At 37.3% G+C, this 24,804-nt stretch overlaps 1 protein-coding gene across 1 annotated transcript in view; it reads right to left on the bottom strand.

Moving 5' to 3' along the window:
- METTL25 (methyltransferase like 25) overlaps window positions 1-24,804 on the bottom strand; it is a 107,301-nt gene that overhangs the window by 79,233 nt on the left and 3,264 nt on the right. Inside the window, exons 2-3 of the mRNA XM_052640948.1 lie at window positions 5,166-5,330; window positions 4,581-4,687 (exon numbers count right to left, since the gene is read on the bottom strand). Of these exons, the coding sequence (XP_052496908.1) occupies window positions 4,581-4,687; window positions 5,166-5,330 (272 nt within the window). The remainder of the gene's footprint in view (window positions 1-4,580; window positions 4,688-5,165; window positions 5,331-24,804) is intronic.

The raw sequence follows: 24,804 nt of genomic DNA, 5'->3' as shown, positions 1-24,804 counted from the left end.
GAAATAAAAGCAAAAATAAACAAATGGGATCTAATTAAAATTAAAAGCTTCTGCACAACAAAGGAAAATATAAGCAAAGTGAAAAGACAGCCTTCAGAATGGGAGAAAATAATAGCAAATGAAGCAACTGACAAACAACTAGTCTCAAAAACATACAAACAACTTATGCAGCTCAACTCCAGAAAAATAAATGACCCAATCAAGAAATGGGCCAAAGAACTAAATAGACATTTCTCCAAAGAAGACATACAGATGGCTAACAAACACATGAAAAGATGCTCAACATCACTCATTATGAGATAAATGCAAATCAAGACCACAATGAGGTACCATTTCACACCAGTCAGAATGGCTGCGATCCAAAAGTCCACAAGCAATAAATGCTGGAGAGGGTGTGGAGAAAAGGGAACCCTCCTACTCTGTTGGTGGGAATGCAAACTAGTACAACCACTATGGAGAACAGTGTGGAGATTCCTTAAAAAACTGGAAATAGAACTCCCTTATGACCCAGCAATCCCACTGCTGGGCATACACATCGAGGAAACCAGAATTGAAAGAGACACATGTACCCCAATGTTCATCACAGCACTGTTTATAATAGCCAGGACACGGAAGCAACCTAGATGTCCATCAGCAGACGAATGGATAAGAAAGCTGTGGTACATATACACTATGGAGTATTACTCAGCCATTAAAAAGAATACATTTGAATCAGTTCTAATGAGGTGGATGAAACTGGAGCCTATTATATAGAGTGAAGTAAGCCAGAAAGAAAAACACCAATACAGTATACTGACACATATATATGGAATATAGAAAGATGGTAATGATAACCCTATATGCAAGACAGCGCAAGAGACACAGATGTAAAGAACAGACTTTTGGGCTCTGTGGGAGAGGGAGAGGGTGGGATGATTTGGGAGAATGGCATTGAAACATGTATACTATCATGTAAGAAACGAATCAGTAGTCTAAGTTCGATACAGGATACAGGATGCTTGGGGCTGGTGCACTGGGATGACCCAGAGAGATGATATGGGGAGGGTGGTGGGAGAGGGGTTCAGGGTTGGGAACTCATGTACACCTGTGGTGGATTCATGTCAATGTATGGTAAAACCAATACAGTATTGTAAAGTAAAAAAATAAAATTTAAATTAAAAAAAATAAATAAATGCATTAAGCGAAAAAAAAAAAAAAAAGGCAGAGACATCACTTGGCCCACAATGATCTGTATAGTGAAAACTACGGTTTTTCCAGTAGTCATGTATGAATGTGAGAGATGGACCGTAAAGAAGGCTGAGAGCTGAGGAATTAATGCTTTTGAACTGTGGTGCTAGAGAAGACTCTTGAGAGTCCCTTGGATAGCAAGAAGATCAAACCAGTCAATCCTAAAGGAAATCAACACTGAATATTCACTGGAAGGACTGATGCTGAAGCTGAAGTTCCAGTACTCTGACCACCTGATTCAAAGAGCTGACTCACTGGAAAAGACCCTGATGCTGGGGAAGACTGAGGCAGGAGGAGAAGGGAGCAAAAGAGGAGGAGATGGTTGGATGGCATCACTGGTTCAATGAATGAGTTTCAGCAAACTCTGGGAGATGGTGAAGGACAAGGAGGCCTGGCGTGCTGCTGCCCATGGGGTCACAATGAGACACAACTGAGCGACTGAACAACAATGTGAAACATGCTATTTCAAGTTTTTTCTCTGCACTTTAGAAATTAATGTTTTATCAATTTAAAATTTATTATATAATATTTCATATAAATAAATAAGTACACTCAAAATGAAAAGATATAAAGGACAACAACAAATACCCATCAAAGATTTAAGTATAAGTGATTTATTTGGGAGGTGAAGAAAACACTGATAGGCAAACAGAGAAGAAAAAAAGAGAAAGGAAGGCAGCCCAACAAAAGGTGTGTTTGTGGGCAAAATATGACTTTAGAACAACCTGGGTTTAATCCCACTGGAAAATTCGGACAGCCAGTGTAGAACACATACCTCAGAGTCAAGCCACCTGGAAAGTCCGGGAGTTGATGTATTTGTTTACTAACTTGTATTAGTCATTAATTCAAGGATACATACAAGGAGGAATTAATCCCCAGAATGTGTATGCAGGCAGGGCCATACTTCAGCACACAGAGAAAACTCCACAAGGAAAGAAATACAGCAGTTGCCAGGACAGAAAGTAGCTGGGCCACCATGATGTGGTAAGGCCCAATAGTATTTGAATAAGGCATCCAGTAGCATCTGCTGTATCCATGAAGCCACCAGCCAACCTAGGGATGGTTATGTTAGTAATTACATTCCATATAACTGTGTTCCTTTCCATATCCTATCTCCCTGCTTCCCCTACCAGAGGTAACAACTATTATCAGATTATTGTCTATGATTCCCTTGCTTCTTTAATGTTTTTTTGCATATATTTTTTTTGCATTATATGCAGAGTACATCATGAGAAATGCTGGACTGGAAGAAGCAAAAGCTGGAATCAAGATTGCTGGGAGAAATAGCAATCACCTCAGATATGCAGATGACACCACCCTTATGGCAGGAAGTGAAGAGGAGCTAAAAAGCCTCTTGATGAAAGTGAAATTGGAGAGTGAAAAAGTTGGCTTAAAGCTCAACATTCAGAAAACGAAGATCATGGCATCTGGTCCCATCACTTCATGGGAAATAGATGGGGAAACAGTGGAAAAAGTGTCAGACTTTATTTTTTTGGGCTCCAAAATCACTGCAGATGGTGATTGCAGCCATGAAATTAAAAGACGCTTACTTCTTGGAAGAAAGGTTATGAGCAACCTAGATAGTATATTCAAAAGCAGAGACATTACTTTGCCAACAAAGGACCGTCTAGTCAAGGCTATGGTTTTTCCTGTGGTCATGTATGGATGTGAGAGTTGGACTGTGAAGAAGGCTGAGCACTGAAGAACTGATGCTTTTGAACTGTGGTGTTGGAGAAGACTCTTGAGAGTTCCTTGGACTGCAAGGAGATCCAACCAGTCCATTCTGAAGGAGATCAACCCTGGGATTTCTTTGGAAGGAATGATGCTAAAGCTGAAAGTCCAGTACTTTGGCCACCTCATGCAAAGAGTTGACTCATTGGAAAAGACTTTGATGCTGGGAGGGATTACGGGCAGGAGGAAAAGAGGACGACAGAGGATGAGATGGCTGGATGGCATCACTGACTCAATGGACGTGAGTCTGAGTGAACTCCGGGAGTTGGTGATGGACAGGGAGGCCTGGCATGCTGCAATTCATGGGTTCGCAAAGAGTCAGACACGACTGAGCGACTGATCTGATTTTCTTTAAGAGCTTTTTAAAAATGGTACCATAAAATATGTAGTCATCAGTAAATTGCTTATTTTTCCCATTCATTTGTATGCTTCTAATACTCCTTCATATGTTACACACAGCAGCAGCTGGTTATGTTTTACTGTGTACTTGCCCCCTTTACTCTGGTTGCGTATCACCATCATGGTGAGCCTGTTACTGATCCTGACAGGTACTGCTTGGGCATGACAAATGGAGAAAAGGTTGAAAGCTACTGCCTCAGCTCTTGCCTTAGTTCCTACCCTCAAGATCTATGTTGCCATAAGTGGTTCTGCAAGCCTGGCTCAAGCGGCAATCATTTTCTAACCATCCTCAAACTCTCTAGAAGTCTGGACGAATACATGGAAAAGATTCTAAGGCCTCTTAAAAACTGAAGAAGGGAAAGTCCTCCATGACCCCGACAGATGTTCTTGTAGGGATAAGAAAAATGACTATTTTTATAGGTCAATATAGGCGAGTCACTGATTTTATTTTAGCATCTGTTTTCAGATATTACTAACTTTCACAAAGGCTATTTTTGACAACAGGAATGCGTTATGATTCTGACACCATGAAGGAATCCAGGTTTCTTTGTGTTACAATAATGAGGCAGATGCCCCCGACCACAGCTTAGTACCCCAGGTCCTTGGGAACACCTAGTGGTAAACAATTCTGCAGGTAGTCATCTTCATAATGTTGTTTCAAGGTAGAATTACAACATAAGAAAATTACCATAGCTTCGATCCACTCTGAAAAGAGTGAAATTTGTAGCAAAATATTAATAGCCGTATCTTCTTTTTAGTACAGATGTTAGATCTGGACCATAAGGAAGGCTGAGCTGAAGAAGTGATGTTTTTGAAATGTGGTATTGGAGAAGACACTTGAGAATCCCTTGGACTGCAAGGAGATCCAACCAGTCCATCCTAAAGGAAATCAACCCTGAATATTCACTGAAAGGACTGATGCTGATAATGAAGCTGAAGTGCCAATACTCTGGCCACCTGGTGTACAGAGCTGACTCATTAGAAAAGACCCTGATACTGAAGAAGACTGAAGGCAAGAAGAGAAGGAGATGTATAATTGCAGTGTGTTGGGTAGTGAAAGCATATTTAAAGGATCAGAAATGATGTGACGTATCTCACATTAGCTATTACTTAATGACATTTTAAAGACTAGATGAGGACAGTAGAAAAGGAAATTTGAATGTTACCCCCCAAAACAGTAATAATTTTAACACGAGAATATATAGGGAAAATACTCTTATTACCTGCTTTATTCCACAGTATTCAGCAATACTGCTGATGAGTTCTGACATTGCCTGAACTTCGTGAGATTTTTTCAAATTCATAAACTCATCAAGTTTCACATTCTCATCTGAACAAAAATAAAACAAAATTAACATAGTGCTACTAAAGAAATACAATGTGATAAGAATCATCAGCTAATGATCATGTTTTCTGTAATTAAATATGAAAATAATACAGAGATCCTATTGTGGTTTCTGTATGATAGATATCTACTAGTTTAACTATTATGAATCAAATTTGAATTAATAAAATGAAAAAGACTCATATAACATTATTAAAAATGTTCCTTGAAATATAAAACAACTGCAAAGAAAAAGACTGATAACTAGTCTACAATGCAGGAAAAAAAATGTGGAGATTTATAACTAAGTTGTTTGTTTAATATGGCGCATAAGAAAATCAATTCATTTAGAATAGATAAGTCTACCAGGGCTCATGATACAAGGTCTAACAAATTAAGAACATGTTGGAAATATAGACATATATGAACAGTACATTACTTCTAAATGCCTAAAAAACACACATACACACACAAACACACCTACCAGTTTTCTGTTTTTGATTTCCATGAAGGGCCACAAGCAGTTGATCAAAAGGAGTACATATCCCCAAGTTTTGTACAGAATAACACTTTGCAGCCAGAGCAAACGCTTCCACATTCACCAGCTTTTGGGACGTTTCACAAAATATTTTTGGAAAATCAGTAACTTCTAAAAAAATCAAGACAAAAAGAGAAATGTTGGCAACAAAATAAGCAATTACTAGCTAAATGGTTGGAGATTTAAAAAACAATCAATGAAGAACAAACATTGTATATTAATTCATATATATGGAATCTAGAAAGATGGCACTGATGAACCAACTTGCCGGGCAGCAATGGAAACACAGACAGAAAACAGACTTGGGGACACAGGGGCAGGGGAAGGAGAAGGTTTGTACTCTCTCACAAACAAAGAGAGTAGCATGAAAACATATACTCTACCATATGTAAAACAGATGGCCAGAGAGAATCTGCTGTATGACACAGGAAACTCAAATTGGGGCTCTCTAAAAACCTAAAGGGCTGGGAAGGGGCAATAGGAGGGAAGGAAGGGACATATGCATGTTGCTGTTGTTTAGTCACTCAGTTGTGTCCGACTCTATGCTACCCCATGGACTGCAGCACACCAGGCTTCCCAGTCCTTCACAATCTTCTGGAGCTTGCTCAAACTCATGTCCGTTCAGTCGGTGATGCCATTCAAACATCTTGTCCTGTGTCATCTCCTTCTCTTCTTGCCTTCAATCTTCTTCAGCATCAGGGTCTTTTCTAATGAGTCAGCTCTGCACACCAGGTGACCAAAGTATTGGCACTTCAGCTTCATTATCAGCATCAGTCCTTTCAGTGAATATTCAGGGTTGATTTCCTTTAGGATGGACTGGTTGGATCTCCTTGCAGTCCAAGGGATTCTCAAGAGTCTTCTCCAACACCACATTTCAAAAACATCACTTCTTCAGCTCAGCCTTCCTTATGGTCCAACTCTAACATCTCTACCTGACTACTGGAAAAACCATAGCTTTGACTAGACAGACCTTTGCTGCAAAGTAATGTTTCTGATCCTTAACATGCTGTCTAGGTTTGTCACAGCTTTTCTTCCAAGGAGCAAGCGTCTTTTAATTTCATGACTGTAGTCACTGTCCACAGTGATTTTGGAGCCCAGAAAAGTCTCTCACTGTTTCCATTGTTTCCCAATCTATTTGTCGTAAGTCATGGGACTGGATGCCATGATCTTCGTTTTTTGAATGTTGAGTTTTAAGCCAGCTTTTTCACTCTCTTCTTTCACCTTCATCATGAGGCTCTTTAGTTTCTCTTTTCTTTCTGCCATAAAGGTGGTGTCATCAAATATGCGAGGTTATTGATATTTCTTCTGCCAATCTTGATCCCAGCTTGTGCTTCATCCAGCCTGGCATTTTGCATGATGTACTCTGCATATAAGTTAAATAAGCACGGTGACAATATGCAGCCTTGACGTACTCCTTTCCCAGTTTTGAACCAGTCTATTGTTCAAAATCAGGTTCTAACTGTTGCTTCTTGTCCTGCATACAGGTTTCTTAGGAGGTTTCTTAGGAGGCAGGTGGTCTGGTATTTCCATCTATTTAAGAATTTTCCACAGTTTGTTGAGATCCACACAGTCAAAGGCTTTAGCATAGTCAATGAAGCAGAGGTAGATGTTTTTCTGGAATTATCTTGCTTTTTCTCTGATCCAATGGATGTTGGTAATTTGATCTCTGGTTCCTCTCCCTTTTCTAAATCCAGTTTGGACATCTGGAAGTTCTTAGTTCACATACTTTTGAAGCCTAGTTTGCAGGATTTTGAGCATTACTTTGCTAGCATGTGAGATGAGTGCAATTGTGCAGTAGTTTGAACATTCCTTGGTGTTGCTCTTTTTTGGGATTGGAATGAAAACTGACCTTTTCCAGTCCTGTGGCCACTGCTGAGTTTTCCAATTTGCTGGCATATTGAGTGCAGCACTTTACAGCATCATCTTTCAGGATCTGAAATAGCTCAACTGCAATTCCATCACCTCCACTAGCTCTGTTCGTAGTGATGCTTCCTAAGGCCCACTTGACTTCGCATTCCTAGATGTCTGGCTCTAGGTGAGGGATCACACTATTATGTTTATCCTGGTATTAAGATCTTTTTCATATAGCTCTTCTGTGTATCGTCATCTCTTCTTAATACCCTCTGCTTCTGTAGGTATATACCATTTCTGTCCTTTATTGAGCCCATCTTTGCATGAAATGTTCCCCTGCTGCTGCTGGTCTTTCCCATTCTATTGTTCTCCTCTACTTCTTTGCATTGATCACTTAGGACAGTTTTCTTATCTCTCCTTGCTATTCTTTCGAACTCTGCATTCAGATAGATATATCTTTCCCTTTCTCCTTCGCCTTTTGTTTCTTGTCTCTTCCCAGCTATTTGTAAGGCCTCCTCAGACAACCATTTTGCTTTTTTTCATTTCTTTTTCTTGAGGATTGTTTGGATCACCACCTCCTGCACAATGTCACGAAACTCTGTCCATAGTTATTCAGGCACTCTGTCTACCAGATCTAATTCCTTGAATCTATTTGCCACTTTCACTGTATAATCATAAGGGATCTGATTCAGTTATACCTGAATGGTCCAGCGGTTTTCCCTACTTTCTTCAATCTAAGTCTGAATTTTGCAATAAGGAGTTCATGATCCGAGCCTCAGTCAGCCCTGGTCTTGTTCTTGCTGACGGTATAGAGCTTCTCCATCTATACCTATGGCTAATTCATGTTGATGTATGACAGAAACCAACACAACACTGTAAAGCAATTATCCTTTCATTAAAAATAAATAAATTTTTAAAAACTATAAAAAAAATGAAAAACATTGATCTTACAACAAATTACATTTTCATTTTGGTGTGAATTTTGGCAATATCACTAGCGGTTCCATTATATTTATTATTTAAACTATTAGCTATTTATTCGTAGCAGCTAGTTTTCTCGTAATACACTATACAAGTATATACTTAGATTCCACATATAATTTGGTATTTTTGTTGTTGATCTTTCAAAAACCAAGAAAAGAAAGAAGGAAAGAAAAACATTTAAAATCCTGCTAAACTGAAATATGGTCATTAGATTTATGAATGATCCTGGCTGACATACAACCATATATTTAAAGAAGGTCAGTCCATCCAATGCTGTTACACCCTGTCCACACTGCAGGTGGAACAACAGCAATATTTTCAATGGTGAAAGTGAAAGTCACTCAGTCATATCTGATTCCTATGACCCTGTGGACTATACAGTCCATGGAGTTCTCCAGGCCAGAATACTGGAGTTGGTAGCCTTTCCCTTCTTCAGGGGATCTTCCCAAGCCAGAGATTGAACCCAGGTCTCCTGCATTGCAGGCAGATTCTTTACCAACTGAACTATCAGGGAAGCCCTTCAATGGTATAAATGTTATTATAAAAAAGTCCCTGCACCCTGATTCACTGGACCATGGTGTGTTTGTATGTGTGTGCATGTGTGTTTGTTCAGTAAACTCTCAATATAGTTCTAAAATTAATCAGGTTATGATTATGTGAAAACTGTTCATTTTCTTCCAATGTCAGTTTAAAGCAGACGTTGTCTAAGCTTCAGATAGAAACTACTGATAGCTGCCCAATGCTCACTGATTTAGCAGAGCGATTTGTAGGCAGTAGCTCAAAGAAACTCTTTGGATGGAGCAGTTCATTTTCAAGTCCATTTACCAAAAAAAAATTTTAATAATCAAAAAATACATCTAGTAGTTAAATAAAATATTTAAAATGTTCACTTTACAAAAGCATGGTACAATTTAGGGAACAACTTAGGTTCTACCAGACAAACTGCAATATATGCTATGAAATTTTTTTCTAGCATTGACGGTCCTCCAAAGTTACCTATGAAATTATAAAAACCTATTTAAACCCGAAAAGCAATGATGCTTCCTGGAAAAAGTTAAAAGCAAGAAAACTGATGAGGGTTTACAGAATGCTAACTAAAAACTACATGTTTAAGACAGTACTGTTTGAAAGTTAACTAAGCTGATAGTATTACTAGCAATATTTACTAAATTAACAAGAAAATTAGCAGAGATGTATAACCTCCATTTCTGAATCAATTAAGTAGAAATAAGATTACTACAAGTTTATTTTAAATACATGTTGTATATTATATAAAGTTCTTTGGACATTTTACAAACTGAATTTACTAATGCAGCCAAAAGTAATAAAATCTACATCACAATATTTAGGCATGATACAGTGGGGAAAACTCAGTCAACTATTAAGTGAGTCTCAGTTTCAAGGGCAGTCTCAACATCCCTACGTACCAGGGCTACAAATTCTTAGAGTGTGATAGAAATAAGAGCATTAAATCTCAGAGTGCAGAGGGACTATTAAAGTAGTCAGTTATTGGACAAGGTCGCCAACAGAAAGAAATGTGATGTTTCTGTTGGAAAAGTAAACGTTCAAAGCAATTTAACTACTGAATCAATCCTACTGAAAATATAAGAAAAAATTCCCATCCAAGTAAAATTAATGCTGTTAATTTGTTTTTAATTATAGGCCTCCTAGTAATTTCAGAAATTTGGAGATCCAAATTGCAAAGATACTATATTTTTATTAATTTACTTATATAAAAAAGATAGCGTTCTGATTCAGTCCTGTTGTTTGAGGCTATACCAGTTTATTCAGATAATCTAGAAATCTGTGGAAAAAATTTTTTGAGTTATGAAAATAAAGCTTTTGTGACTTGTTTTCAAATGATCCAACCTGTAACTTCCATTATTTAAGATGTTTAGAGATTCGGAGAAAGAGAGGTGTTAACGGTCACCTTCACTGCTATTTCTGAAACATAAGTTCCATTGGGATGGAAATGGTGTCTGCAGTCTGCATAGTGCATTCCCAGATAACTGTACACTGAGTTTGGGTTTGGCAACTAGCAAAACAGAAACCACAGTGTTACTCAACTTGTTATTTAATTAATTCTCGATTAGTTAAACTTTGTACCCAGGAAAAGCTTCATTTTTAAATTTGATGCCCGGTGCACCTGCATATTATGTGGCTTGATTACTTTGCCAATATCTCCCTCTACTGGAATTATCTGCTCTGCTTTATTACATGCTTTGTCTTTATCTACTCTTATTTTTCTGTCCACCTACAGAAGTTTCTTACAAGACAGATTAAACACAAGTTTCTTACAAGACAGAAGTTTCTTACAAGACAGATTAAACACAAGTTTCTTACAAGACAGAAGTTTCTTACAAGACTTGGGCATGAGGGAGCAAAAACAGCAAAGAGGCAAGGAAGAAGTTAATTCTATTAAATATGAGATCAGGATATCTCTGAGTACTTTTTTTACAGCAGAAATCAATGTACAAGGAAAGATAGGTTATACATATACATGTTGGATTATGAAAATCTCAAAGTAGAGAAATAAATAATAATGTTTCAAAGCTAGAAATAAAATAGAAACCATCAATGAATATATAATATTAACATTTAATATAAATAAAATTTCAAAACTAAATGTCTGATATTTTACTAGACTATTACCTAGCACTTTAAGGAGGACAGAGTTAGGATGCACAATTACCTCATCACTATTACCGCTAACATTTATTGTACATATATTGCTGGCTAGGCACTGTGCCAAACAATTGATATTTAATGGAAAAGACTTATCAGATAGTTACATTGTGCTCCTATCCACATTCACAGAGGAAGAAATCAACACTTAGAGGGGCTGCAATTTAGCCAGGTTCCCACAAACATTAAGTAGCAAGGCAAGTGGGCCAAGGCTGTGTTCCCACATTCAATTAACATTCCACAGTGGTGAGTTTGGTGGACAAGAAACAAAATCAGGAAAGACAGCATTTAAAAGAGTTCCAGGCAGATCTGTCAGAATAAGTTAACAAGAGTTCTCTCTGGCAGAGATCAATAATGGTAATATCTTAAGATAGGTTCAAACTCATTTTATCTTCTTAATCATTTCACTGTCCTCACTCCCCCCAACAGCTTCCTCTTTACCACAAGTGATTTCAAGATTAAGAAATTAAAGAGTAATTTCTACATATAAAACAACTGATAAGTCCCTGAAAAGTTAAAGTTTTTATGATGCTGTTGTGGTTTTCTGTTGGTGAAAACTATGCACCCCCACTGTTTCACGCCTAGGTGGAAAGCTATAACACCTTGCACACAGCAGGTACTCAGTAAGTAGGAAATGAATGAATGGATGGATGCAAGCAATTCCTCAGTGCATTTACTACTGTGGCACCACCAGGCACACTGGGAGAAACAAATTCTAAGATTCTGTGGTAGTAGTCATCACTGAGGCCACCGTGAAGACTTCAAGAGTACTGCTGAGCCTGTTGGAAGAGCATAAATCCTCATCTCAGCCCTGATGTTTACAATCGCAAGGGGAGACAAAAGTGATTTAGAACACTTAGAAAGTGAGGTAAGATAAAATGCAACTATATGCTAAATTCTGACATTTACCTGTGTTATAAGGGTTAGGGCAAAGGTCACGACTGTTATAATCACTCAGCCTGAAAATTTCCTATGGTCCAGCGTTTCAGGAAGACATTAACAGTGCCCTCTTAATAACAATAGAAATGTTACGGACTCACTGCTACATAATGACCTACAGATGTCTCCAATTCAAAAGGCCCCAAACTGAAATGAACCTTCTTATGCTCACCAAAACTTTCCCTCCTCCTATTTCCTCTCCTGTTTAACACTGGCATCAGTCACCCAGTGCTGACGTTAAAAATCTTTACATCATGTTCAATGCTCCTTGTTCCTTCAATAAACATATCCAGTCACCCATTAACCCTAATCGAACAATGTCCTGCATTTGGAACTGCCCCCTTTTAACTTGCCCATCACTGCCATGGTTCAGACTCTTAACACCACCACTGTTACCAAAATAGTAATTTTTTTTTTTTACTTAGCAATAAAACTTCCAAAGTACAATGATCAATAAGCATTGGTTGAGATGAATTTTACATGTTTCCTAAAATGGAAACTTAAAGTCGATGCAAGTTTAATTACACATTTGAAAGCATTTCCGCAAGAGTTGACTTCAGGCTTCAATCTTTTATACTTGTTTACCAGACTTCAGTCAAAAGTTAAAGCTGTCTTGCTGAAGTACGAAAATTAAACATGGGGTATATTAAATTTTATGAATGCTTAAATATACCCATAACCCTATAATCTATGTAAGGCAGAAACAGAATATATACTGTGGCCTTTTAAAATAAATCAATATATGTTACTCAATTATGTGCTAGGAAACTTGTTACAAAAGCTCCAGCATAATTTATGGCTGCATATGAAATGAAAAAAATGTTATCTCAAGACTAAATTATACTCTTAGAAAGAATGATATAATTAACAAGAAATTGATATGCATATCCTTATTGTGCCAACATTACATCACAATGAATGTATAAAGTATATGGAACAATTTCAAAAGCATTTTTACATTTAATAAAGTTGTTTATACAACTAGGAAAATCAGTTTTTAATATTTCTTAGAGTAAATACACAGTATTTAATAGACCTTTTTCATAGTTTTAATTTGAAGGAAATAAAAACAGCATACAAAACAACAGCAGTTTAGGAAACTGATTTGGTATTATATAAAAAATAAACTTGCTAAAAAATAAACAATTCTGGGATACCTACTACGTGCAAAGTAATAACTGAACCGGATAAAGCTAATTTGTTAATGACTGGTGATTCATCTACGGTATGTAGTGTCTTATTTACAAAGCACGGGGGCAACAAAGGTGCAGTGTGGATTCCAGAGAGCTCAGTAACTCTCAGTTACAATTCTTTCAAGATGTCACATGGGATGCGCTTACTCAGGCCTTCCTCTTGTCTTTTCCTCTGATACCACCTTCCCTCAGATATTTTCATGGTTCTCTCTCTTCCTTCCTTCAAGTCTTTGTTCAAATGTCACCATTTCAGTGAAAACTTCTCTGACAACCCTATTTAAAGCTGCAACTTCTCTCAGCTCTCATTCCTCACTGATCTTCATCAGTGTTTTATCGCACCTATCATCATTTGACATAGCGATATGCCAGAGGACACAAATCTTTGTTCACTGCTGTGTCCTGAGGAAACCTAGAATGATCTCCTATCATAGAGGACACTCAATGACTACAATGGGTACATGAATAAGCAAGAACTAGGTCTGAATTCTGGTTCTCAGACTGTCTCTCCCTCTATGGCCATGAGTAATCTATTTATGTTATAAGACTTGATACCTGCATCTATAAAATGGGGGCAAATATCTACTTTACAATATCTTAAGGAACACACGCATGCATACGCACATACGTGTGTGTGTGCTCAGGGACTCAGTCCCTGTGTGGCCCCATGAGCCCTGCCTGGCCCTCCTGTCCATGGGATTTTCCCAGCAAGAAAATGGAGGTTGCTATTTCCTCCTCCAGGTTATCTTCCCAACCCAGAGATCAAACCCATGTCTCCTGCATTAGCAGGCGAATTCTCCACCACTGAGCCATCAGGGAATCATAAGCATGTGTACAAATATGAGAATATTCACAAATACACATACACTTGGAGAAGGAAACGGCAACCCACTCCAGTATTCTCACCTACAGAATCCCATGGACAGAGGAGCCTGGCAGGTTACAGTCCATGGGATTGTAAGTCAGACACGACTTAGCGACTAAACCACCAAACCAGACATATACTTACATGTATATATGTATTTATGTACATATACATTCATCCAAAAAATCCTAGAATACAGTAGGCAACTCCCAAACCAATACATCCAAATTAAGTAACTGAGCCTCCCAACATGACACTTGGGACTTTGTTAGAAAAACATGGGATAGAAAATACTCAAACATTAGGCCCAGAGTACCATATAGGCTACTAGAGAAGAACTTGAAACAATGACCAATACAGTTTCTAAACACAAGGCCTGCTGGGAAAAAGGAAGTTTGGATTCTAGAAGTTGGATGCAAGTCCTTAGTCATTAGAATGAAAACATAAGTAGAGACAGGTAAGCTGCAATTTGAGACACAAGTGTAAGAGCTGGCACTGGGTTTTGTAGTATAAGTAGGATGAAAGCAAGAACTTCTCAGTACATGGCGGCCCATGGTCAGCAGTGGGCACCATGTCCTAAAATCAGCTTGAAAGCTCAAGAGAGAATATTATTACCAACGATACTTTTCAGTGATTTTGATATGAAATTTGGTAGCTAGGTTATAATCCTCACCATGGCTTAGAGACCTAATATAGAGGTCAAGTCTGCTTTACTATAATGCTCTAATTTCCTTTATCAGAAGTCTCTCTTTTCAGAAAATAACCAAAATCAAGAGACAGATGATGAGATTCTATGACTTCAAACTCCATTTAAAATTAGAAGCACCGAGGGATAAATTAAATGTTTGTAAATATTTTCTGAAAAATAAATTCAATTTAAAAAATCAAATATGATTTTGTTAGTAAAATACAAAATAAATTCTAGATTCTAAAATTTAAAAACTGCTTGAACGTTGTAAAGAATGCTTTAAAAGTGAACCCTTACTGCAGTGAGTGCTAAAATCAATTTCTTGGTTCTTCTCTTGTTTCTACCACAGACATCTCATTTCCTATTTCAGTTGTTATTTTCTGAACACCACTGTAAGCTCCACTGCCCCACAATACCTCAAGGATGGCAGTATCTTAGTAATTAACATTGCTATTGATCTCTTACTGAGAAGACCAATATTTCCTTTCTATACACATTGACTTGGGCCTAGACTTCCAGGCTTTCAAGAATTAAAAAAAGACTTTCCAGTTTGTTTATTATTGAGGCAGGAAAAATAAAGGACTTTTTGTCCCAAGTAAACAGTAATTGTAAATATAATTAAATTGCTACTAAGAAATTTTGAGAGAGTAAAAAGTCACAGTTCTCCCTTAAAATTGTACTCTTCTCTATTGTGTATTTCATTAACTTGAGTTTAATTTTATCTGCTATTCTTATTCTAAATTCCATTACCTCCATTTCAACATTAGCACAAAATAAATGGGTGTCTATTCTACTATTTCTTAACTGAATACAGTTGTAATCATTTGCCCAGAAAAAAGAATGTACGAAAGGAATTTGCTTTAAATATACACTTTCTCTATCTAGTTCCTACCATAACTCCAGCAGATTTTGCTCTTTACTTAATTCTTGTAAATGATGTGTATAATTCATAAAAAAAAAGATCAATTTTATTCTTTAGGGGCCATTATTCAAGGCGGCTGCAGAATAGAGAACAAGCAAAAAAAAATGCCCACCTAACTTTACATTTACATTCACCATTCTGATTTTAATCATCAAGTAAGAGGAAGAATTCGGTTTCAGTAATTGTCGTTGGTGTTGCCTAAAGATACTGGTCAGATATTCTGCAGTTAGATCTGAAATACAGTTCCCCTCACATGGGAAGTTTCAGAACTTCATAAAGATTAAAGAAAATTCTCGAAATATACATCATAGTAAGGAACAAAAAGTGACAAGAAAAAAAAATGAGTACAAATACTGGTCTAAATCAAGATGAAGTCACACAGTTTTATAATACTAAAAATGCTTTCAACCAGTGGTCCCTATCCTGAGGTCTAAGAGCTACAGAAGCTTATGAATCACCTAAAGCCGTCTGTAAAGTGTTATGTCCATTTGTGAGCATATATGTCTTTTTCCTAAAGAAGAGGTACTTAGCATTCATGTGAATTAGCCTTTTAATGGGATCTGTGACCTAACAGATTACGAATCACTATCTTTTACTGTTTCCTCACCTTTTACTTTGCCCAATGTTAATACTATAACAGACAATTCAACTAAGTACTTTTCCTCTGGCTTCTTGAGATCATTTTAAATATTTAAAACAACCTAAAATTCTTCTTTTAGTCACTGATAGAGCTATTAATTCCTAATACAAATTTCACAGTTTTAAAATTAATCCAACCTTGAAAAGATAATCCCTTTCTTTCCAGTATTTCTGGTATTAAACAGATATTCTCTTATTGTTGATGGTCTAAGTTACTAGTCTTGAGTTTTTTAGATAATACCCATCTAACAAAAAAACATAAATAATATGAGCTACCAAAACATACAGATCAGTCTGTTTCATTTGACAAAATATATGTTAATCACACTGCTGCTGCTGCTGCTAAGTCGCTTCAGTTGTGTCCGATTCTGTGACTAAATAGTTTTAATTTGCACAATCTAAATTTCAATTTCTAATGAAGGTAAGAGTCGGACATGACTGAGGGACTGAACTGAACTGAACTGAATCAAGGTAAGGTAGATATCTTTTTGTGTAATTCCAGAGATAGCCTAAATGACACATACAACCGCCTAATCCAGAAGAATGAAACACATATTTTCTTTTTGACTAACAATATAAATTAAAAAAAAATTCACACACTAGGTGAACAAGAAGAAAGAAAGGAAGATTGAAAAAAAAAAAAGCAGAAATAGAAATAAATTACACTGTTAAAGTTTGTGAGGTTAAAAATGACCCTCCCAATAGATAATAACAAAATCATACTTCCAAATATCTTTTTTTCATATATTGGAGTATAAAGGTGATTTACATTATTAAATCTGTCTTTGGTAGAAAACATTATAAAGTATTAAGGGTATGAAAAGTTTATAAATGGAGCTTTGTAGACAAAAGGATAGATTCACTGTATTTAGATAACATCTTCATAGTCAACAGAGTAGTCACTTAAGAATAATTTTTGAGAAATACCTCTTGACAAAGATAGAGCCATGTGTGGTGAAATTCTGCATAAACTGTAAAAATATTGTCATTTTTTTAATTAAAAAATAATTGTCATGGAAGATTACTTCAACTGTCATTAAAATAACATAAAAATTCCTAAGAAACACACAGAAAAGAATAAAACAACAAATGAGAAACAGCTTGACATGTGAGGGGCATGGAGGGGAAGGGAAGAATTAGAATTTTATTGTGGAGAATTATAAAATTAACCTGTGAATACAAAAACTCAAATACTTACAGCAGGACGCTTAATATTTAAAATATAACAATGTTGAAAAATTTTATTTAGAAAATGAAATCAACTACTTTTGGATAAAAGCAGTCTTACATAGCTGGAAATTAAATAATTTCTTTTAAAAAAACGTAAAGATTGAAAAGCATTTTCTTGGGCAGTGCTCAGACTGCAGATTTTCATGTATCACTTAATCTAGAAAGAATATAATAATTTAATTCTCTGACCACATCAAATAGGAAGAAACTAGAATAAAATTCTGCAAAAGAAAGGAATATTTCATTCATCTTCCCATTTTGTTTTGTACTACAAGTACTATGTCTTTTACCTTCCTTATTGGAATGTGAATTTTTGAAGACAGATTATAGCTTCTACATCTTGGTATTCACCCATAACACCTAGCACAGTGTTAAGTCTAAGAAGATGCTTAGACTAACACTTAGAAGTAGAGGGAAGCCTGGCATGCTGCAGTCCATGGGGTCGCAAAGAGTCAGAAGTGATGGAGCCACTGCACAACAAACAAGAAGATGCTAAGTAATTTTTGCGAAAATAAATTAGGTTATAAAAATAGTCAGGCACCTAGAGGTTGTAAGGTTTAGAGACAGTCCTTAAGAGCTATTCTTAAGTCTATCAATGACCACAGCAAGTTCTGAAGAATATTGATCTTGCAGAGGTCAGAGAAGAGATGCTCCAGGACTGCCCTCCCCTTCCTCTCAAATATCAATAGAATTAAATTCGCTTTAGTCACTTCTGGGTCTTTGTAGCCCAGAGCAGTGATAATTTATACTACTCAAATAAAACATGGGAGCTAATTCTAAAAATCTAAGGTGGTTTGTGAATGGTTGGGGTCAATGAATGTGAATCCTTAAGTATCTCTATTTGGATGACCTCAACCACAATATATCTAGAACTGAATGCATTATTTCCCCAACCAGCTCCCTCAGCTGATTTTCCTAATTTTGCTAATGGTACCATTCATTATTATTCTTCAAGATATTCCCACAATCAGTCTCCTGAAATTAGCTTTGATTTCCCCATTTCTTTGAACTGTATATAAAAAAGAGTCACCAAGAACTACCTATTTTCTCCATACAATGTATTTTAAAACTATCAGTTCCTTTGTATTCTCACTGCCATCATCTTAAACTAGGCACATCCTTCATCTCTAGACCACCACTAAGGGATCCTAACCAGTGTCCCCATGGATGGATGATTGCAAACATCCCCATGATAGATGTTTGGAATACTGCTGCAATAGTTTACTCTGACTTTAGCTATGTAAACATTTGTGAATACTTGGTTTTATGTTCCTACTGTCCATGTTTTACAGTTTTCCACCTTCACTGTTTGCTTGCACTGTTCTATCTACCTGGAATGCCCATACACTCTTTATCTAACCTATTAAATTCAACAAACATTTAACGAGAGCCTACCGCATGTCACTTACGATACCGGAACACACAGAATAAGAGGGTTGAAGGCAACATGTCATTGCAACACAACATGCTAAGTGCTCTAATAAAGGAAGGAATAAAACAACATACAAATGACTAGTTCTGTTGTAGATTTAGCATAAGTTAGATAATGTTCCATGAGAGAGTTTCAGGCAAAGAGAGTTACATGAAAAAAATGAGGGAGGGGAAAAATGCACGGCACATTCAGGCAACAAGGCAGCAGAAATATTAGATAAATGGGTGGCGAGAAAATGACTAAGAGAAGCGTTGGTAATACCGCACCCTTATACACTGTCCCTTCCTCTGTGGTTGAAGACGCATCTTAGAAATCCAGAATTGACATCCTATTATTTCAGTCATCTTCATAATCAAAGATGACCTGGAGTCAGATCATGTGGGAAGTTTAATCATTTACTGACATGACCCAATGATGACTGGTTATAGGCTTTTTCATCTCAAGATTCAGCTTGGGGACTTCAGATGGTTAAGACTTTACCTTCCAATGCAAGGGGTGTGAGTTCAATCCCTGTGGAGAGCTAGGATCCCACATGCCTCATGGCCAAAAAGCCAAAACATAAAACAAAAGCAATATTGCAACAAATTAAATAAAGATTAAAAAAAAAATTCGGTTTGACTCAAGCCTTCATTGTGATCATGGCTTTAACAAGAGGAACTAATAAAATCTGGAGGTAAAAACTTTGTCATTATATTTTGTGCACTAGAAGCAACACTAGATGTCTTTTACCCAGATGATCCATAGCTATCTTTGGTTCTTGGTCTCCTTTGAGAAGCAAACTCCTGAATACATTTTCAGGGGTACACGGAAAGTGCCTGAAGTCCACAAACCAAGAAGCCATTATCTTTAGAACTCTGGGGAGCCACATCTTTTTTCTTTTAAGAGAAGCTGCAATTCTAGACTTGTGTGAGTTAACTAAAAAAAAAAATATATATATATATATATATATATATTTATTGGTCATTCAAGAGATGTTTATAAGCCATTTGAGACAAGCTGGCTCTTCTTCTGCCTCAGTTATTGACACATACCCTAGACATCTTCTTAGATGAGGAAGTTGATGCTTCCTTATTGCATAGCTCAACGCCCTGTGCAAGTTCAGTTCAGTTCAGTTGCTCAGTCGTGCCCACCTCTTTGCGACCCCATGGATCACAGCACTCCGGGCCTCCCTGTCCATCACCAACTCCTGGAGTTTACCCAAACTCATGTCCATTGAGTCGGTGATGCCATCCAGCCATCTCATCCTCTGTCGTCCCCTCTCCTCCTGCCTTCAATCTTTCACAGCATCAGGGTCTTTGCAAATGAGTCAGCTCTTCGCATCAGGTGGCCAAAATATTAGAGTTTCAGCTTCAACATCAGTCCTTCCAGTGAACACCTTAGGTAGGAAGCATCACTATGAACAAAGCTAGTGGAGGTGATGGAGTTTCAGTTGAGCTATTTCAAATCCTAAAAGATGATGCTGTGAAAGTGCTGCACTCAATATGCCAGCAAATTTGGAATACTCAGCAGTGGCCAAAGGACTGGAAAAGGTCAGTTTCCATTCCAATCCCAAAGAAAGGCAATGCCAAAGAATGCTCAAACTACTGAACAATTGCACTCATCTCACACGCTAGTAAAGTAATGCCCAAAATTCTCCAAGAAAGCCTTCAGCAATACGTGAACCATGAACTTCCAGATGTTCAAGCTGGTTTTAGAAAACCCACAGGAACCAGAGATCAAATTGCCCTGTGCAAGACACACAGCTAATCAGAGTCAGATACGAACTAGAACCCAGTCTTCTGACTCTCAGTCCATCTTCTTCTATGTGAGGAAAGCAGAATATGGAAATGATGGCTAATGTTTATTAAATGCCCACTCAGTTATGTGCCAGATTTTAACAGGTTATCTCATTGACTTCTACACAACCCTTTCAGACAGTAATTATGATTTTCATTTTTTAAATGAAGAAACTGAGGCTCAAAGCTTTACTAATTCACACAAGATTCTACTCCATCCATGGAATTTTTCAGAAAAGGCAAGGATACTGGAGTGGGTTGCCATTTCCTTCTCCAGGGGATCTTCCCAACCCAGGAATCGAACCCCGGTCTCCCACACTGCTGGCAGACTCTTTACAGTCTGAGCCACCAGGGAAGCCCACACAAGATTACACAGCACTAGAGTAACAGAGACAGGATTCAAAGCTGTATGTGACAATCACAAAACCCATATCCTGTACATGCTCTCTCCTATTTGCTTACACTATCAGCTGAGGTTCCAGCTGGAGAAAAGATAGCAGGTAACATCGAAGGTGAAGAGCTTTGTTTCGTAGGAAATGTAGACCCACTAGATGACTTTTGAGTAAAGGAATAACAAGACGAGAACTATGATTCTGGAAGATAACTGGAAAGCAGTTTGAATGGAGAAGCAATTGAAATAGTCTGAAAGTGAGAACAATTTGGAAGTTATTGCTAAAATTTTTTCACAAGATTGAAAAAGGAGGGAGCTGAACTATTTGCTATGGGAAGCAGCAGATCCAAGAGAAATGGAGGAAGACGAGCTGGCAGATTATGAGCCGACGTAACAAGAAGATTGCCAATGTCATTTATAGAGGACCTTTTAAATCACTGAAGTGAAGAGGTAAAAAAGCAAAAAAATACATGTAGACCCCATTAAACATGAAGCCTTCTAGGCAAGTTTGTTTGTTTTTTTTAATTCAACTGAAGAATTTAAATCATGATAAAACTATGAAGACAGGTTACCATAACAGCAAATTTCCAGTGAAAGGTTAATGATTTGATAATTCAAACAAATAACATGAGTATCTAAATAAATGAAAGACACTTAAATTTATTCAGATTGGCTAAATATAATTTGAATAGGCTGATGGAAAAAACTGCCATAGATAAGAGGAATCTCCATAAACTTTGTTTTACTCAGCTTCTTAATAACTGAATGATATGAGGGAAATCAGAAGCTGTGGGAGCAGGGGGAGGCGGGTAACCATTAAAAACTAGAAAATAAATTCAAGTTCTAAATGGCCCCATCTAAAAGGAACAATCAGAAGCACTTTCTATACATTGATTAAGTTAAAAATGATGACCAATATCCAAACACATTCCCACAAATGTGTTTGTATTTTTGTTCACTCTTAACACATAATTATAGTAGCAACCCAAGAAACTGGGCTGACACTTGCCACTATCGTTTTGTCCTGTGAAATTATGTCCACACTTGAACTCTCCTAAAAAGATCCAAGAAATATGAAAAGGGAAAACAGAGTTCAGGAAAATACATATGGAGAGTGAAAAGATAAAAGTTAAACACAACAGCGTAAAACAGATGACACTAATTATTTCTCTGTTGTTCTCACTTTCTATTTCCCAAATGCTTTTGTTTCATGTGTTTCAAATTAAGTGTGAGTGTAATTTTAATTCACTATAATCACCACCATCACCATCAACAACAAAAAATACTTAGAATGGCCAAAAAGCAATTTAATCTATTGAGATGTAATAAAAATAATTTAAGGGAAACTTCAATGAAATAATCTATCATAGGCAAAAACTTCCTGTGTTATTCAGTTAAAATGACAGTAAACCAATTATGCAGGTGGTCACCAAAAGGAACCAATTCTAAACATTTATTCAGCACCCACGCCTGGTAAGAATCATGTAAGTGATGACATCAAGAAACAGGAGATGCCACATATGGCTGAAAGAAGAGAGTCAAGAGAGGCCCTGGAGGCTCAGGCAGAGTCTCCGAGCAGCCCTGGGCTTTGGCAAAGTCACAGAGGCTGGCTTTACAGGCACAGGAACTGTATTTCCTTAAAGCTGAATAGGTTTTCCACAACTGATTCTAAGCAAACTTACAAGAAACTGATTTTATAATTTATTAATTTACACCGAGAAATATATTTACAACAGCCCATATCATTCATTTGAGAGGACACTCTTTCCTAATGTTAGAATTGCAACTAGTGCAGATAAAGCCAGATATTCTAAAAGAAAATCTTAATCAAGCTGGGTAGCTGGTTGAGTTGCCTGTGTAGTATTGATCTATTTCTGTTTCATAAACTATTTTTGCTATCCTAAATCAGAATACCTCTTCTGTTTTGCTTCTGAAAGATTTCTCTCTACTTAGGAAGACCAATTAACTCCTGAAGACCAAAAGATAATTCACTTGAGAATGTTACAGATTTACATACATAATCATTACTTCCAAAACAACAGTTTGGTTCCCTTGAAGTGGGTAAAACAAAATCTTAATCCCTGAGATGAAATATAGAACACTTGTTTATTAGTAAAGTACTTACAAGGTATCATTATTGATTTTTGTTTCTGCAGATGGTTAATCTCACCTATATATGTAATAAACTTTTAAAAATTTTAGCCTGAAATGATGCCTTCCTTGATTTTATCTCCAGATTCCCAGGGTATCTTTCCATAATCTTCAGTACTGCATTTTCACAGCGGGAAAGAATAGTTACTATTTTCTATTTTCTCAAATTAATTATAACGCCTATTAGAATAAGCCATATAAAAACAATGATGATAAATATAATATCAGAAACAACAGCTATCTAGTTCAGTACTGTATTTCCAGAAATGCCTTCAATAACACTCTTTATAGATCTATGCTTCACTTCATTCTTTAAGAATAATTTACTCATCTATATGCCAGAAACTGTTCAATATGCTAAGAACACAAAAACGAAAAAGGCAAATGTTGTACTTTTGTTTTTTAATCTAACTGCAGACAGAGAAGTCAGTGGACAATGAAAACCGCATGACGCGTTAATATATGAGATATACAGGTTGCTATAGGAGCATATACATTTCCAGAGGTTCTTGACAATCTATATTTTCCCCAAAGAAAGAAAGACCTAATTATATCATCACCATCACAATCAACATTACCGCAACCTTCATCATTTATTAGCCACAATTTGTTGAATCCATGCTACATTCCCAGTTCCGTATCAGGAGCCAGATCACATCATCTTTCATCTTTACTACACCTTTGTAAGATAGGTAATATTATTCTTTTGAAAAAGGAAAAAAAAAGATTACAATAGCAATCAGCTGTGACAGAGAGCAACTCATAGCTGGGCTGACACTGGCACACAGACCACACTCTTCCCTATTAAATATGAAAACATGTACAGTACACCAATACCAGACAAAGTCTATGACCAGGCCAAGTCTACAATCATGAGCACAGACAGAAACAAAAACATCTGCAAACACGGCAGCTTCCATGAAAGCAGCCCCTGTGAGATGCTCGCGTGGTGAGATGCAGAGGCCTTGTTCTGACAGGCAGCACCAACTAGTCACCTGTGTAAGTGAGACCTGTGGAGGCAAGTTCTCCAGCTTCCATCAAGCCTTCAGCAACTGCAACATCTTGACTGTGAAACCATGAGACCCTAAGCTTGATCCGCCAGTCCATCTGCTCTGAATTGCTGACCCACACTCTGTGTGAAAGCGTGTTATCAGCAACAGATAACGTGTAACACTGTATAATAGTACTATAATTATGGGTCAATGAGTATGTACTCTTCCAATTAAAAGAATTGTAAGGGAGGTCATACAACTCTTGTGTTTCCCTTTAATTATTAGGCTACTTTGTTCTGCTTCTGTGAACATATTTATAACAGCCACTTAAATCCAACATCTGAGCCCAATCAGGATCAGCTTATTCCCCCCCACCTTGGGTCACACTTTGAATTCCCTGAACACAGCTACTTACAATGAGCATCAGGGCTCACTTGCAATCAGTGTTTTGAGCAGGAGTCACACTATCCTGTTTCTGTGCACACTGAGCAGTTTTTGGTTGAAAAGCAGCATTGTGTGCAGGGGAGCTGCTTTATTTCTCTAAGGATTTGGTTGCCGTTGTTCTACTAAGAAAAGCGAAGTTGCTTGGACCCACCCTGAAATCTGATTCCCCTTCCCCATGCAGCAGCCAGTGTGTCTGCTCAGCTGCTGATTTACAGCACCCTCTCCCCAGCATATCCCTGAGCCTGTGTAGTTCAGCAGGCAGATAAAGACTTGGGTACACGTGACAGTCAGCTTGGGGGTGGCAGGGTAGCGGGGAGGGAGGTTCAATCTCTCTGTGGTTAAGTTTGTTCCCAAGGTGACCCAGCCCAAGTTTCCAGTCATCCCTCCAGCCCTGAATTCTAAACTTT

Source organism: Budorcas taxicolor, chromosome 5, assembly GCF_023091745.1.
Source record: "Budorcas taxicolor isolate Tak-1 chromosome 5, Takin1.1, whole genome shotgun sequence".
In the NCBI taxonomy this organism is placed as follows: Eukaryota; Metazoa; Chordata; class Mammalia; order Artiodactyla; family Bovidae; genus Budorcas; species Budorcas taxicolor.
The sequence above is the reverse complement of the archived record's forward strand: the minus strand, read 5'-3'. Positions and strand labels throughout refer to the sequence as shown.